At 39.5% G+C, this 18363-nt stretch overlaps 1 protein-coding gene across 10 annotated transcripts in view; it reads right to left on the bottom strand.

Annotated features, from left to right (window-relative positions):
* Positions 1-18363, bottom strand: part of FRYL (FRY like transcription coactivator) — a 171636-nt gene that overhangs the window by 129577 nt on the left and 23696 nt on the right. For 6 of the 10 annotated variants that reach the window (XM_080589906.1, XM_080589913.1, XM_080589911.1 and 3 more), the window contains one exon: positions 9808-10201. The exons of the other annotated variants lie outside the window; for them this stretch is intronic. In XM_080589906.1, the coding sequence (XP_080446032.1) occupies positions 9808-9985 (178 nt within the window). In that variant the 5' untranslated portion in view covers positions 9986-10201. Of the gene's footprint in view, positions 1-9807; positions 10202-18363 lie in introns of those variants that run through there. 10 annotated transcript variants of the gene reach the window in all.

Here is an 18363-nt window from a genome sequence, read left to right as displayed (position 1 = left end):
AGATGATGATTTCTCTACTTTTCTACAACAAAATAATTTGCATTAATCATCCCAGCAAAAATATTCCATTTAAAAAACCTGCTAAAGTTCTTTTAAGTTATGTAAAAAATTTACGGTCATTGTTGCATTCAAGTTTCTTTGAGGTTTTCAGTGCTACTTCATTCATATTCAGGATGATGCAGACTGACAGAAAACGCATTCAGGCAAAACTACAAATAATATTTACTATTTAAAGTCTGTTAAAACTAAGTTTTCCAACTAGTTCGGGAAGGACACTGAAGATACACAGCTTTCTCGTAGAGCAGTCTTTGAGTAAGATCAAAGAGGATACTGTTAATATTTAACTTTGCCAGTAAGCTGCTATCTTTATTAACAGTAATCCTATCTTCCTCCTTTCTCCCCTCTCCCCAAAAAATTAAAAAAATACAAAAAAATAAATCCTGAAAAATAAAATAGCTTTCAAGGTGGTTTAACATAGAACTTACCAACTTTGTAAGAGCTGAACAGATTTCAGTCTGGCCCTTCTTGAAAATCCAGCTTTCCAGATCACCAAACATCGTAAGATTACAAGGAAACGAATCAGCAATAAAAAGCTGAAACACTTCAAACAACCCAGCAGGCAGTTCTGAGATGTTATTTAATCAACCTCTCTCAAAGAGGAAACAAGACAGGCAAAGCAACACACAAAGCCATAGCTGTTACTGCTCATGAGCTTAACGAACCTGAGTTTCTTGATTTTCATGGTCATCCTAATAGTTAAAATTTTACAGAACCCCAGTGGTTTACTCTCTCTCAAATGCTCAATTTTGACCTTCCTTGACTGCAAATAAACTTTAAAGGTATAGTCTGACTAGTATGGCTGTGTCAGACAAGCAGAAATAACTGCCCTAAGATCTGCTGGATCCTGCGTCACGTGCTCCTCATTGTGCTCCAGCATTAATATACCAACATCCTGCCTTCGGAGAGCTGGCATTCCAGTTTTCACCAACCTTCTAAATGGAACCTGGAAACAGTTTTTAGTCTACTTTGAAAATCCCTGCTTAGTTGCTGGGCATTTAAATGGATAGAATAGGGCAAGGCTTAACTCTGTTACCCTACAAGGCCTTAGGACAACTGTTACGAATCAGTTATGTTTCTATTTTTGCTGCTCCTCCCAAGCTGCTAGATGTCTGTGCCACTTCTACAGGAAACATGGCATTTGCATTATGTGAGGATTGGGGACACTACCCCTATAGAAAGCAATGTCGACTTAAAAGAGAAAAAAATAAATACATTTAGGACTCATCCAGAATTAGAATAAATAAAGTGAACTAGCTATTGGGATACAGTCATGCAACAGTCCCAAGTCTGTTAAGGTGCATGAGTGCCATAGCGCTTGGGCTGAAAGTGCCCTGTGATGCAGACTCTCGCCAGGCTTGCCCATCAGCTGAAGGTGCTGCTACCTGCCCTGCGCCTCCCTCCCAATAAACAGAGCTGGACGTTTGCTCCTGAGGCCCTGCAGCTCTCAGCCTGCAGCCGATTCCTGTTTGCCCCTTAGAGCACTTCCCAGCCCAGGGGAAGTATGAGGTGCCTGCAGGGCTTGGGGAACTGCAGGGAGGTACAAGCACGAACAGCTTGGGGCGTCCCCACTAAACCTGCTCACCAGCACAAGCCCACCACAGCCCCTTTCACCGTAGCCCTAGGCTGTACAGCTGGCAGAGCAGTGTTAGTGTCTGCACACGCTCCTGACGTTTTAACTCCCTGAAATCATCATTTCCAATGCTTTAATTACACAAGGCAGGAACACGGAGCTCTGTTGTCCAATATCATAAATGATGACAGTAATATGGCATTCGTCTTAGTTCAGCTAAAATGGCATAATTCTTCACAGGCTGCACTGCTTAATTACAGTGCATTTTTTAATGCAGGCTTTAAATAATTAAGTGCCTTTAATGCTGACTTTTTACAGCTTTCCCATCCCTGTGAAACAACAGATACTCCTGCAGCAACTCGAAGCAGGAGTACAAAATAGAAACACTTAAGATTGAAAAAAGGTAATTAATACATATACACAGATTTGCAAGTCAGAATTAACAGAATTTATATGCGGTGCTATTTCTGAACCTTGCACCTTGGCAAGCGTGTTGTTTCATTGAAGAAAAATGAGAAAGCACAAAATGCGAAAATGCGAAGAAGTAGCAGACCCAAAGGTGCAGCTGAAAGCAACACTTGGATACCAAACACCTAACAAACACTCACGCTTTACAACAAGGGCACGGTTGTCTGGAAGTTCTGCAAATAGGCCACAGCACAAAGTCCTCTGAAGGGCCCCAGCTGGTAGACTACAGCCTAGCCTCTACAAGCAGATGCATCTGGCACCTGTGCCCGATGCTGGGAGTGCTTCGATGCGGCAGAGTCGATGTTTATCACTTGACCTGGGACCCTGCACGCAGCTCTGCATTCACTCACTGCCTCAGGCACAGCAGACCAAATGGGAAGGAGCAGTGTCACCCCACTGCAACCTCTACTAGTTAAAGAAAAACACAGAAATGGAATTAGGTAATTGAAACATTCAGGTGAAGTGGAGAATATGCTTATTCATTTGAACTGGCTGCTCTTTGTCAATCGTGTTATTTTTTGATAGAGCTCTAGCATACTAATCATTCTCTCAGTAATTACCATTAGTGTGTTAGCTTTCCAAAAGCACAATCTGCCTATAAATGCATATGGTACAATTTCATCATCTACTGGGCAAATTTAACTATTCAGTTCTATACTACTCCTTATGTAACAGCAGTTTGTGGAAATTTCAACTGAAGAATAAAGAAAAAATCTCTTTAAATTATCTCTACCCAACAGAAAACAACACACTGGAGAAATACATAGGTTTTAATAGAAGTTATGAGCTATTTCTTTTTTCCTTTATTCACCACTTTCCTGTTTCTCCAGCTTTCAAGTTACAAAACAGTTTAAAATTAAAGACATTCTTCTTCACCCAGTCATCTCCTCAAAGTAACTGAGAAGAGGCTCACCCCAGTGCATCTTCAAGGTGCCAAAAGACACGAGACAGGGGTTTGGGTCAGTGCCTAATACACCCTTGCAACAGCGACCTGATGTTAGAAAACAAACACAAAGGTTTCTAAAGCTCGGATTGCCATACTGGCCTTGTCAATAAGCAGTAGTCATCTCCCAAGCTGCCACAGTCCAACATAGATGCATGTCACTACAGACCTACCTGGTACTAACGGGCTAAAGAATTACGATTATTTATGTGGTACCTGTATATAAGGGGTATCCCACAGCTTGTGAAGTGAGGTTATTTCAAGTCCTGAACAGCTGGAGCATCTTACAGAAAGCCTGCTGCAGACAGGAACTTTAGAACACCTTCCGAAAGTACCAATGCTAAAACAATCGGGCTTTCTGAAAGCTTTCCCCATTTCTCTTCAAATCAGTAGTGCCTCTGGATTTCTCTTAATAGACCGCTTCCTTCATAAGTAAATGCAAACATGAAAAACCTTAGAGCAAGAGCATGCCAGCTCAGAAGCCTCTGTCTGTGAGGGGGTTCTGCTTAAGGAAACCTTCTGTAACTTCACTGAAGAGCAAGATGACGCCTTTTGGGTAAACAGCTGAGACCACAAACACCACTTCCCAAATCACAGGTACTCTTCAGTAACACTTAAGAACTGAGAAAACTTATTCCCATGGAAAAAGGCAGTTGTGACATTTCCTTGCCTGAAGGGCAACTAAAGGGTTGTCACACAAAGAATGCCATTTCCTGAAAAAGGAAAGCCTTTCTAAAGTACTCCTTTACTAAGATGAAATAGTTCAAATTATTTCCTCTCAGTCTGGATCCACATAATACTTTTCAGAAGGAACATATATAAACTTAGCACTCAGAGTAAGAAGCATTCTGTTATTTAAGAGCTCAAAAGAGAAGAAACGAGAAGTGTGGAAGTCCACAAATCAAGGCATAGAACTGCTAACAGAAGTACAGCCAACAGAAGCTGCCAACAGCCACCGAAAGCATCATGATTTATTGAAGGATGTCATGTCATACCAACATCTTCCATTTATGATTCACATTTTCATTAGGAACAAGTAGAAAAGCCACCTTAGAAGGGATAAGAAACATGTTAGATCATCTAGTAACTAAAACTTTTGCATTTGAATCACTTTTTCCCCTTTTCAACTCAAAAGTAAAGAATTGTTTAATAAAACCTTCAAACTATTATGTCTGTAACTTAAATCTGAATTGCTGATGTCACTAGCACGGAATCTCTACATGCAACTGCTGACTTTATCCTGCTGGTAGATACTTTATTGACCTTAAATATACTTCTTAAGAGTTTGGGGGGGGGGGGGGGGGGGGAGGTCTGGATTTTTTAGCACAGTGATTGATTTTAATGTGTTTTAAGGGATAATAGTTTTATACTTAAACAAAAATGGTTCTTAAGATATGATGGGGACTTTATACGCCGTCCAGACTTTTACAGACTCTACTTTGGGCTGCAGGTAGATATTACATATAAATAGACAGTGATTTCACGGGTATTAGAATGTTTTCAAATCTGATGTACATGTAAGAAATTTGCAGCTTGATTCAAAAAGGAACATGGTAAACCCTTTTCACACATTGCTTGCAAAACTTGTGGACTGTTTAGACAGATTTTTTTTTTTTTTAAATACTTATTTCCTCTTATTACCACCAAATCAGAGAACTGTTCTACAATAGCATATATATAATTTTCACAAGGAGTTTCTCCAAGTCTTGTTGAATTCAGCACTTTACAGCTTCCTTTAATAAGTTATTGCAGGATCTTATGAAGACTTGCTTGTTTTTCTTGCTGTATTAAGTTTTCCCTCATTCTCCCCATACAATCACCCTTCTCTTCATCTCCCTCAAGTTAAGAACTTGACTTTGTCCCTATTCCAACTATCTGAGTGAAAAGTAACTTTAGGCTGGTGAGGGAAAGAGATATTTGCTACATTTACACAACTCCCGTTTTAACTCCATTATCTTTAGAATAATTCTTCACAATAACGTTTCAAAGACACTATATCGAGCTGTAAATATATTTAAAGTAAAAAGAGAAACCCCTTCAATTCAATTACTTCTGCCTTGCCAGTTTGAATATTTGTGATCTGCAGAACAGAAAGACAAAAAAAAGAAGAAGAAAAAACCCCAAACACCACGATTGCTAACATTCACTTCCTAAATTGCTGCTGGTTTATTCTCATAGTATTTTGGCTTGCTGCCTATCAACCGGTATTGGGAGGGAAGGGTGGTTCCCTCTTGGTTTGACAAGCTGAACTGTCTCACCAAGGACGGACTTGCACCAGGACCACCACCAGTGAATACACAGTACGGCTATACAGGTGCAGGGATACAGTCTCCTTTCCACAGCAGTGAGACATTACATTGATTCAGGTGCCATATAAAACCCTCTATTAACATACTTAAGCCTCAGAAAACCTTTTGAGTGCTTCAAGTCTAGAAAACAACATATTATAAAATCAGAGCAAAGTATTACTGGCTATACCTTTGCACTGAAAATGATGCAGATAATCTACGATGGCATACAAAAATTGTAAACACTGCTCACCGTACCTCAGAGGAAAACAAATACATTGCTGCTTCATGAAAGCTACATGAGTACCTGTTAGGTATGAAGAAACAGCCCTTGGAGGCATACTTTGGAGTTGTTCTGACACCCACTTTGAAATAAGCAGTAAGTTACAATTACTACATTGCCCTTTGGAAGGATGTAAAGTGTCTGGTAAGGAACACACAAGCATACACTGGAGGAAGCGAGGAATGTATCCACTGTGAATTCATCTGTGCTTATTATGCAGATGAAACAGACAACTAGGCTGGAAGTATATTAGATGTACAGCCAAGTATACAATAAAAATCAGGTCTTTTAAAAAAGATTTGCTGTATAATTCTGGACTTCATTTCAGCTCGTTGTTGACTTTGTCTTAAGCAAGCATTACTTAAACATTTACTGAGTGGTCAGAATTATGGAGCAGTTTGTATTGGCTTATAAGCAGCAATAAGAAAAAATTTATGTTAAGTGCAGTGATGATGCCTCTGGAGAGTTACTTTGTTTCCATTTATCTAAAATATTAAACAGCTCATTTCCCACATATCAATACGTTTTAAACAGAAGGGGTATCCAGAAGATGACTGTCACTTGTGGCGATGGCAAGACATCCAGTGCTGCCCCCACTACTCACCAAAGAAGCCCTTGATGAGCTGATTCACCTCAACAATTCATCTCAATACCATCACACCCCGCAAATGCCAGGCTGTTTTCTTTGTCAAATCAATCAGCTTAGCAAAAGGCCATGCTGGAGAGGAGATAGGAAAGGGCTGCACAGCTGGGAGTGAGACAGCCCCTCTCACTGGCAGCAAGCTATTATGTCAGCCTGATCTGCTTGTAAAGCTACGCTCATAAAAAATAAACAAAATCCCCTTCCCCTACCTTCTGCTGCAAAGGGCAGCAAGAGCAGGCTCCAGAGGCACTTGAGAAAGGTTTCTTATTACTTATGGAAAATATACATAGAAGAATTTCCTGGGGCATTACTCAAGGAAAACAATACTATCTAGTGTGATAAGAGAACAGGAGAGAGGATTAGAGATTTTTATGTAAATAGCATTCTAGATCCCGAACAGCATTATGGAACAGGCTCTGAATGTAAACAAGGAGCAAGCAGAGCTTGAAGGGAGGAGAGGAAAAAAAGCAGCACTCGTGTTTAGTTGCCTACTAACCACTTCAGCCTTCTCTTAACTGAAATTCAGAACCTGGATCCCCAAACCGACTTTTATTGCAGATAGATGCTGGGCCTCCCGGTCATCCTCTGCTGTACAAGGCTGATCAGAGCAGCACCGTGGAGCTGGCAATGCCCTGCAGAGCTGCTGGTGTTCCAGGGACGCAGTGCTCAGAGGCAGGCCGTGTCTACCCAGCCCCTGCTGCCAGCCCCCTGAAGCAGCTACAGCTCTATTACTCATTTCTTTCCGACCAAACACATTGTTGTCAGCTTACGTTTGACTCCCTAGCAGAGACATTTGAAGGGAAACGGAATTAATACTTGCAGTAGGAGATAGGTGTTACATACACGGAAATAATGTGGACACCGTGAGCAGCGAGAACACTTGCTCACTGATAAATTTTAAAAGCTCTTAGGTGGTTATTGCAGGTCTGACTTGTAGGGCTCCCCATCACACCTGTTCCACGGCGTTAGCTGCCCTGCCCTACAACACAGCCGGAGCACAGCTCTGCCAGAAGTACACGTTTCACAAGCTTAGGTACAGCTGCCGTTTGCCCATTTACACAGAACAGTCATGGTATTCACCTCCTTTAACACTGCAAACAACAAGGAGAATATGAAATCATTTACAGATATATGTCTGTATGCACACACACCTGTACATATTTTTTTTGTAATCATCAGTATGAAAATACTTTCTCTGGATCTTCCAGCTCATCTTTTTGTTTCCTTTTGATTGCAGCTTTTTTGTAGAGACTATTGTGACAGAAAGCTTTAAAATGGAGAACACGTCAACTCTTAAGAGTTGCAGCAAATTTAAAATTACTACCTATTCTTTTATACACATTTACTACACGTTGTGATCTGTAAAATCACATGCAAGTACTTCAGCGAGATGTTTTTTCTAGTGTTCTAATAATCCCATAAATCTAAACAGCTGTGAAAGATTTCTAAAAAGCACTTGAAAGTATTCTGATGGATATTATGTATTTTAAAAGAGACATATCCCAGAGCACACATTTCTAAGGCCTTGTTTTCTGCTATAAAACAATGTACAAAGCAATTCAGTGCACATTTTGGAAGGCAATACTGATAAATATGCCTTAATCCTAAAAAGAAAACTTCATCTCTTGAATTCCATATAAAATGTTTAGATCTGACACAAACAACCCCAACTGAGTGATATTATCAAAAATAGTGCTTTTATGCTTCAGATGCTGGCAACAGTAGTTTGTTGGCTTTAAGGACCTTCTATAATACTTTTTAAATGGTTGTCAGACTCAAAATTTCACCTAAATTCTTATTAATACAAGAACTTTCCTAAACGCCAGTAATAACGAACAGGATAAAAAGTAAAAAAAAAAAAAAAAAAACCTTCCAAATTCAAACATATCTACAGTACAAACAATCTTAGCTTTAAAAACCTGTCAAGCTTCTGAACAGCTTCATTATACTAAGTTCTGTGGTACATTAACACCACATCTGCTGACAGTACGCAAATAAATATTTACAATTTTTTTTCTTAAATCATTCTATTGTTTTATTACCTGTTTTGTTCACACCTGCCTCCTGCAGTATACCCAACTGGTAAACACAGTGGTTCTTTTGCTCTATTCCAGAAGAGCAGTTCATTCCATTACCAAGATACAAAAATAGAAATAAGCAGATAATTTAAAGAGGATTCAGATACTATCTGCTATTGTAAAAGCATGATCCCAGAACAGACTAAGTCTGCATTTCGTGCATGTTGACATCACGCTATTAAGTGATATCCGTCAGGCACTACTGACTTGTGGAAATTCTTCCTAGTAATCGCCATTTGACAAATATTTAATGAGCAAGAAAAGAATTCATCTTTAACAGTAGGATAAGCGCATTCTCCGTCTATTACCATCATTTGCTCAACTATCGATAAAATGTTGAGCAAGGTTAGATGAAGGTATCTGTTTTGACTACAAGCTTCAGCCTATAGCATTTTCTTTTAGCTTGCACAGAGACAATTCTGTTTGTCTTAAATTATAACAGAAATTGTAACATTTGAAATAAAGCATTACTTTAAACTATGAGTTATAAAGAATATATATAGTATAATATAAAAGCAAATTTGGTAAGATATGCCTATGGAGATATTTGAGCTGTGCACCTCAGTGATATCCAACTATAAACTTCATGGCTGTATAATGTTCAAAGTTAAACAAAGACACAAACCAGGCTAAAAGAGCGTAAGTTTTTGATCAGCTTTCAAACAAAGTCTGCACAGTCTTCGATAGTGTGCGCCATTACGACTTGTTCCAGTTTGTCAGAAAACTGTTCCTCTCTAACATAGAATTGTCCCTGCTCTCTCCAAGTGGCACAGATGAATAAAAAAAATGAAAAAATTACAATTGGAAAGGCTAAGAAGAGTCTCTGTAAGGAAGCCTTTTTCTCACTCCTCACCAAATTAGTTCCATAGTTAAGGCTACAAATTCACCACTCAATGAGATGGCTGTCATCACCTCTCATCTTCGCAGTTAGATGCATAAAGGTAAGTTTCAGACCATGCTAACTCATGAAAAGAGCCATCCCATAGCAAAGGGTAAAAACTGCATCTGATTGCCAACACTATCCAAGACCATAAAGGCTCGAGACCCTACCATCTTATCCAAAGGCCAAAACCAAGAAAAACAGGTTTTCCATTGCCACCTGTCTGAACTGTCTGAAAAAGTAACATTAACTCATTCTACTTCTTTTTATTAGCACATTACACTGTAATATTTAGACAAAGATTTTTTTTTCCCCTGCCTTTTAATACAAGCAAAACGGCCCTTGCTCTTCCACCCCCAATCACAGGCATGCACAAATAAGGAGCACATTAGGAATCTGGTAAAATTGCTTTAAAATAAGTCATTAACATGATAGTGGGTCATTTATAAGGGAGCTCTAAACCTAAAAAACACCATTATCATAGTGACTTTGATAAAAGGTCTTATTAAGAAATTCATCAGTTTAGCAAAGCAATCATGACCCAAAGACAGTTTAGTAATCAGTTTTTATCAGGTTAATGACATGGATACATACTGTAATGAGGATGTAAATCATGCATCTCCTCGTCTTCATCGATTGTTTGTCCCAGTGAAAGCAGACTGACACGTCTCATCTTCAGCAGCCTTGGCGAGCTTTCACGGACAGTACTTCCAACATCCAGCACAACATCTCCAGAAACAACAGTGGGAACAATTTTTTTCAGAAATTCCATTTTTCCCTGCCTTCTGCACGCTCAGCATTGACTAAGTGCGGCAGTTGAGCTGTGCATTACAGAACGGTGCTCCCACAGTAACTTCCTTGATCGCAGAGGTGGACTCCGCGCACTACTTCTCCCAGTGATGTCATGTTGAACCTGGGTGGTGCCAGCACCAGCACGTCAGCTGCCAGCTGCTCGGAGGCAGATTTTAAAGACGTCTAACTGTACAGACTGATAAGAAAACCAAACAACAACAAGCCAGTGTATTAACTGACGTACATTAAATTCTTCGCTTGTATTAAACACCCTTTTAGTGCTGCAACAATTTTAAGCACTAATAAAATGCACAGTGTATTTTCAAATTTGTATCTGACGGAGTTCAATAGCTCTTAATTTTCATGAAGTGCACAGAGAGTGTTCATCTGCATTTGAAAGATAACACTTATCATTACAAAAAGTCTACGCACCAGCTTTATAAACAATGTCTAGCAGCACCACAATTTAAACCATTTGCATTCTCGCATGGTGTCAACTACTAGCTACTAAGTTACCAACACTTATTAAGCTTATTAAATTATCAATTTTCCAGGGCCTCTTACACTATATTTACTACTTAAAATACTCAAACTGCCTTCCAGAAAACACCAAGTACAAAAACAAGCTGTCTTATTTTATCCAAACTTTCACTTTAAACCATATGGATAAGTAGCCCTAGGGATAACTGAGCTTTTTGTTTTCATTTGGGAGAAAGTTTAAACATTGTTCTATATTTAGTTTAGAGAAGCCATTATGAAAGATGCCTTGCATTTAGAGCAGAAAACTCAGGGGAATGAAGTATAGAAAAGTGTACCGAAAAGCATACCGTAACGCTTTCTACGTTTGGGAATATGTATGATTGGACGTATTATTTTATTTACCAGACTTAGAGATCCAAACACACTACTAAATAATATTCCCACCTCGTTTTCACTGAAGATTGTAGCCATCACTCAGACAAAATCTGCAGATACTCGTTCTGAATGAGTATCGGTGGTAGCCTGAACACTTCTCGTAGTTTTGTGAAAGCAGCTTAGTGTCCAAAGATGTTTTTGAATGCATTCAACACAGTTACCCAACTTAAGCGTAAAGTACACCACACTACTATATATTCCTTAAAAGAAACTATTTAATCTCAAATTCACCACTGTATCTAGCTCTTTTTAAAAGGAAACAAAAATATTTTAAAATTTATTAAATGTAGATAGAGTAATCTGTTTCAGGTCAGAGTTCCAGTAGTTTGATGCTCACGAGGGACTGCTCAACTGGATTAAGCTGTCAATCCTTTACTGACCAACTATACTATCACACTACGTGTTAAACCTAGTTAATATCACAACTTGAGAAATCTGGTACAAGTTCATTGAAATTGCCACCTAAGACACTTACCAAATTCAGTTGCAGAATTAAAATGGGTGCTATCTTTAGCATTCAAATCTGCATTAAAATCCCCAAATATTCAAGTTAGTCTAAATTTCCCTTGTAACTGAATATAGAAATCTACGAGGCCTGACCTTATCATAAAAGATACATTGCTAGAATATAATTTCCTGCAGTGAAAGATCTGTAGATTAAGCAAAGAATTGTCCTTATAATAATTTTATTCATGGTAGTAGAAAAAATAACACAAAGTGTTACAAAGAATATATTTTCAGAAGTGTTTTATGTTTTCAGAAAAAGTAATAAGATATCACAAAGATAATTCCTGATTACAAAAGACTGAGTCATTAAAAACTTAATCAATCATTTTATTCATAATAGCATTGTTTCCTGTAGATTTTTTATTTTTTTTTAAACTCTTGAAGTCTTGCCACAAACCTAATTTGCAGTTTCTGGCATTTACAAAAAAGACAAATTCAGATGCTTTCATCAGACTGAGAATGCTTCCTCCAGCCATTCACCTGCCAAATTACAGCTTAGAAAGGAAAGGGCAGTACCTAACCTAAACGCCCTCGGAAAAGTTCAAACTAGAAACCAAAGTGCTCCCAGCTACACTTCGCAGGGTTTATTACACATGTGGACACGGTGTGGGACAGAAAGTGCTTAGTGCATCACTTCTGTTAAATGCACAGTTTTACATGTTTCTACATGCAGTATGACATTCATGAATTGGCCATAAGTAAAACTAAAGGTCGAAATTACATTTCACCTCCAGCAAACAGAACAGCCTTCTAAGTAACAGGATTTAAACACAAATAAATAAGAATCACCAGCCACACATACTATCTCATATTTCAAGATTTAACTTGATAAACTAATAAGATTATGTAACACATGTATCCAAAAGCTTGAGGCTTTTTCTTCAGGATAGTTTTTGTGTAACTTTTAAGAATCGCAGAATCATTTAGGTTGGAAGAGACATCTAAGGTAAAGTCCAACCATTAACCTAGCACTGCTAAGTCTACCACTAAACCACATCCCTACACACCACATCTACACGTCTTTTGAATAGCAGGGACAGTGACTCAGCCACTTCCCCGGGGCAGCCTGTTCCAGTGCCTCACAACCCTTTCAGTGAAGAAATTTTTCCTTACACCCACCCTAAACCTCCCCTGGCACAACCTAATGCCATTTCCTCTTGTTCTATCAGTTGGTGCTTGGGAGAAGAGAGCAACCCTCACCCTGCTACAACCTCCTTTGAGGTAGTTGTAGAGAGCGATAAGGCCGCCCCTGAGCCTCCTTTTCTCTAGACTAAAGAACCCCAGTTCCCTCAGCCTCAAGACTTGTTCTCCAGAACCTTCACCAGCTTCATTGTCTTTCTTTGAACACACTCCAGCACCTCAATGTCCTTCTTGTAGTGAGGGGCCCAGAAATGAGGGTAGTATTCGAGGTGAGGCCTCACCAGAGCCAAGTACAAAGGAACGATCACCTTTCGGGTCCTGCTATCTCCGACACAAGCCAGGATGCCATTGGCCTTCTTGGCCACCTGAGCACACTGCTGGCTCCTATTCAGCCAGCTATCAACCAATACCCCCCCCCCAGGTCCCTTTCCGCTGGGCAGCTTTCCAGCCACCCTTCCCCCAGCCTGTAGCATTGCATGGGGTTGTTGTGCCCCAAGTGCAGGACCCGGGGCTTGGCCTTGTTGAACCTCATACAGTTGGCCTTGGCCCAGGGGTCCAGCCTACCCAGATCCCTCTGCAGAGCCTTCCTACCCTCAAGCAGATCACACTCAGAACCAACCTGGTGTCATCTGCAAACGTACTGAGGGTGCACTTGATCCCCTCATTCAGATCATCAATGAAGATATTGAAGAGAACTGATCACAGTACTGAGCCCTGGGGGACGCCACTTGTGACCAACCTCCAACAGGATTTAACTCCATTCACCACAACTCTTCGGGCCTGGCCACCCAGACAGTTTTTTTACCCAGCAAAGCATGCACCCATCCAAGCCATGAGCAGCCAGTTGAGATTTCTATGGAAAACAGTTAGAGCAATGCATACATGGCTACATGTGGACAGTGGTTAACTCCAGGACCTTGGTATTTCATTACGTTCTATGAAAGTAGCCTTTTATAAATAACAAAACAAAGAGAAACGTTAAGTTTCTGGCTATGTTAGTCCACATGCACTCCTCTCTCCCATTCTCATGTGCTCTTGTCAACTTCCTTAAATACTGCTCTATACAACTGTGTTTTTTATACAATCCAAGCTACAAACTTTGCAGACAACTCACTGAACTGTCAGGGAAGACATATGATAATTCTTATAATTGTCATAACCAAATTTATCTTTAAACAGAAAAGGGCAAAAAAGCCTTACTTGGTAATTTTAAAATCTTATTCTGGAACCTCTAATTCCATAAAAACAACAGGATACTCACGCTTCTATAGAATTATTATTTGCAGTACTGCAAGTCCTTTGATGTCTGTCTGCATGTATTGCATTCAAAAAGACTGTGGTCTTGCATCAATAGGTCTGGTGAGGTCATTCAAGCTTGACCTCTGGCAATTTCGTAACTCGTGGTATAACAAGGGAGAAGGTAACATCTGAGCTTCACAGCCCTTACTAACAGGAATTCATATCAGCACAATTTTGCATTAGAAAGGAATAAGAACAGATCATGAAACATGCAAAAATACTGGACTTAAAGAAGTAATGAGTGATTACAGCAAAACCAACACTGCTCAGAGCACTGTCCATTTGGATTAGACCTTTCACAAGACAAGTGGTAAAAATGTCTGACAGGGTGTGTGGGATGCAGCAGGGCGACATATCAGGGATCCAGGGCTTCTGTTGAAGCAGGTTAACCTGCTGATGTGGGAATGTCCTAATAAGAAACACTGAAAAAACAGAACACAATCAATGAAAGAAAGATCGATATAGCAGTAGACTACTAGTAAGTGTCTTGAGTGCACATGTTGAGAAAATTTCTAGAATTAGCAATAACTATAGTAAAAAATAACTTAAACTTGAGACAGCTATGAAGTAGAAAACATACTAGAAAGTACAATTTTAGAAGACAGCCTAGATGTCTTAGAGCCTACCATAAACACACTGCTGTTCATTTGATGAGCATCTTCACTAGCAAATATGCTCTACAGACCTTTCATTTTGCAATGTAGTGCTTCTAAAGTTTTCCTACCCAGCTACAGCAAACCCATCCCAGCCCCACCTGCTGTCACAGGGAAGACAAAAGATTTCCATTATATCTGACACACGAACTGACAGGAAAGGTCCTTAGCTTTTGGCAGGAAGGAAAAAAAGAGGTGATGCCCTTCTGCCTCAACAGGATTACTGCACAGACAGGGCATAACAAGACTCTGGCCTTTGCTGCAGAATGAAGTGCAACACAAATTACCAAATCTGGAGGTAGATCAGTGTTGTTAGTACATTAGATGAAGACTATTTAGGTTCAGGGAGCAGCACTATTTTCTTATGTAGTCATAAGCAGCAGTAGGGGACTTATATTAGGGGGGAAGAAAAAAAAAGTTTCTTGATGGGAATGAGACTAAACTTGGAATCAGCTCACATTGGCATGACACAACACAGCAGCTCCTGCTGATTTTCCTGATGGGAAAATAGGCCTGCTTCTCTGAAAAAGCCTTGCCTGAAAAAGCAGGACAGCACTGCTCCGTCCTACCCCTGCCAGCCTCAGCAGCAGACTAGCTTTAGGTCCACAGGTGTGTGAGGTTTGTGGGGGACCAGCTGCTGGCCTCCTTCCACTGCTTGCTGGCTTCACAGCATGCTCAGCTTTCAGCAGAAATCAAGCCTGGGTGGGCTTGGTGGCATAGCAGTAACATGGCTGCCAAAACTCTTAGCCATAACTATAGTGCAAAATGGTTGAACAGTACAACCGGCATAGCAGGGGAGATAACTGGAGGGGTTTCTGTGCCAGCAAGCTGACATCGTGCACGGCAAACATTCTGGCATTGAAATAGAATCTCCCCTTAAGAGACTTTGCTCTAGTAGCACAGAGATGGGGTTGGAGCATCTCCTGGTGGCAAAGAGCCCTTATGCTATCCCAGCTCCTCAGCAACCTAAGTATCTTGGTAGAACACAACCCCCGCCCCCCCCCCCCCCCCCCCCCAAAAAAAAAAGTAGAACAACACCTCCTGCTGGAGCAGTAATACCAGAGGTTGTGTCAAAACAGTTTTGGAACAGCAAAGACCCTGTAGCACAGAGATGGTCCAAGTTCCGCCTTTTCAAGAAGTGAATTGTCCTAGTGTATGCAGTGTCCCACCTCAGCCTGCAGGTCTCCAAGAAATATTATCATCCCTTATTCAGCTGAATGGTTTCAGCTACACACCCTTGGTCCCATATTGGGCATGTTATTAGTAATGATCCTTATGTGGTTTATGTGGTGCACGTTGTTTTCTTCAACTTGCCAATTCAAACTGAACATCACTGCTTCAAGTGGGAGTGAATCTTCTACAGAAATAGAGCAGCTACTACAGCACTTCAGTACAGAAAAGTACAGGAAGTTTTTCCTCCTTCAATCTCAGAATAGAAGCTTGATTTGCAACAATTTGTCTCCTCTCAAGGAAAACAATCTGCTCTTGTCCCCTCTCTCCCCCTGCAATGAAGATCAAAGATATATAACTGAAAGCAGAATAAAACAGTAGGGCTTGAAATCAAACCTGCAGTCCAGCCTGTAAATTAGACTTTAAACTAACTGAACTAAATTCACGAGAGTTACCAGATACCTAATTTATGCTTGTCAGCCAATTGACAGGACGTTGTCATAATTTTGCACAGAAGACCACAGGAGCAGGGAGGACAAACCCTATTTCTTTATATATGATGTATATTATTCTTTTAAAATGAGAAGTCATCTTTTTGTTTTAGAACTATAACTTAACAGCCCCTTTTTTTGCCTATAGGTACAGAAAACAGATAGACAACCTAGAACATAACCTAGAAAAATGTATGCATAAAGGAAAACATAAGGGAAAAATGGTTTATTTGTGATACTGTGGAGTCATCTCACTTTCTGGCAGTTTGGACTAACTACTTGCAAAAACCTGACACATGCAATGTTAATTCCTTTAAAAATCAAAATTTAAAAAAGATGTTGTCCTTCATAAAATTTGAAGCATCATTTTAAAGTTAGTTCCCAAGCTTCTTAGCATTAATGATTTCCTCAGTCCAGTTCAATTAATGGAACTCGGCAGCAAAAATGCTAAGGACCAGAATAAGCAGGGACAAATCAATGTATAAGTTTTGCAGTAAGCAATCTGTTATCAGAGTAAATTTATTGCAGCTATATTTTTACATAAAAATAGTTTAAATCTAAGCCATTTCATTTTTCAACAATTTGATTGTTTAAGTGTGGACATGCAAACAGTTTCAGTTGTCCCCATTCTTTTCTGAAAGAACATCTAGCTTTCAGGTTTCTGAGAGACTGAAGAAAGAAACATGTCACCTTTCAATATTTTTTTTTCCATTGACTTTCATTTCTTCTCATTGACTTAAGCAGTACTTGCTCTGTATGGGAGGTTGGGCTTTGAGCGACTTGTGGCTTTTTCTTTTGAAGGTTGGGGATTTCTGGGGGTTGTGTTTTGCTGTTGTTTTTTGTTTTAAGAGCTTGGCTTTAATTTAGCATTAGAAGAACACAACCACAAGTGGAAATAAAATATTTGACAAAGTAAATCAATCAGAAGCTGAACATAAAGCACAACGTTTATGTTCACTGACTGAATGCAACATTATCCTGTTCAATAAAAAAGCCCCGAAATTTTTAACATCTGTGTATTAGGTAATAGCTGTTCTTATCTTGAAATTGCATGCAAGAATACAATGCTTTCCTGAACACATTAGGAGTTCCTGAGAAGTTGAAGGTATTTGTTTATTCCACTGCTTTTATAATCCTCAGTCAGAAAATGATCTGGCTTTCCTGTCACTAACCACTTGCTTGTTCTGACTTCTGACATATCACACAAGATCTTCCAAACCTATGAATTTCTTCCACTGGCAGATTTTCTTCACGTAAGAACTTACATTTTCAAAGCAAATCCCAGAGCAGTACCTACAATGAATCATACCCATTCAGACGCAAGTAGGAACACCATTTCAGTCGGCAACAGAAGACGTCAAACCATTACATGACAATGGACATGACAATGGAAGTGGCCAGATCTTTTCCCACATAAAACAAACAAAATGAACGATGACAAGCAGAATGTTGATATTTCTAAGCAAAGGTCATTAAAAAAACAGCATTTAATAACAAAGGCTTTGAGAAGGAACAATCTTACTCAGAATAGTGGCAAAACTACTATGAAATTGGTGTGCTACAAAACACCTGAAAACCTTTACCCAAAGCTTTTTACATGCTTAATAAAAATATACATGGAAGAGAGTTACCAGTCTTTCATATTGGTTTGTCTACAGAGAAGCCAGAACACAGACAATAAGAGAGCAGAGAACGAGCATACAAATACGTTTTTAGCCTTATATAAGGCTAAAAAATGGTGCAACATACATTTCTCAGACAAATACTGCTATATTCACAGCTGTCATTGCTGCTTCCATTAGGATTTTCTCTAGCATTGCATTAAAACACATGCTTAAAGAATGGCCAACCTTTACAATTATGCCCAAAGGATAGAAGTCTAACAACTAAGAAAATAATCTGTGGTTTACTGTTCAAAAATAATCTTCACTGTAATTCCAGAAGTTAATTCCAGAAGTGCATACAGCACCACTTGCTTTCCTTACCAAGTCTGACCTAATCTTAGTTTACTTCTTAATATTTTATACAAGGAAGTTACGTTTAAAATGTTGCTAACCTGTGGAAATTATCCTTTTCCGTTGTGACTCTACACCATAGCTTGCATTAATTAAATGAGCATGCTGAGTTCACATTAGACAGGGCAATCTGTTCCTAATACCAATGGAAATCCTCTGGACATCTAG

Source organism: Anser brachyrhynchus (genome assembly GCF_964034855.1).
Source record: "Anser brachyrhynchus genome assembly, chromosome: 4".
NCBI classification, from domain to species: Eukaryota; Metazoa; Chordata; class Aves; order Anseriformes; family Anatidae; genus Anser; species Anser brachyrhynchus.
Note: the sequence above shows the minus strand (reverse complement) of the source record. Positions and strands in the feature narration are given on the sequence as shown.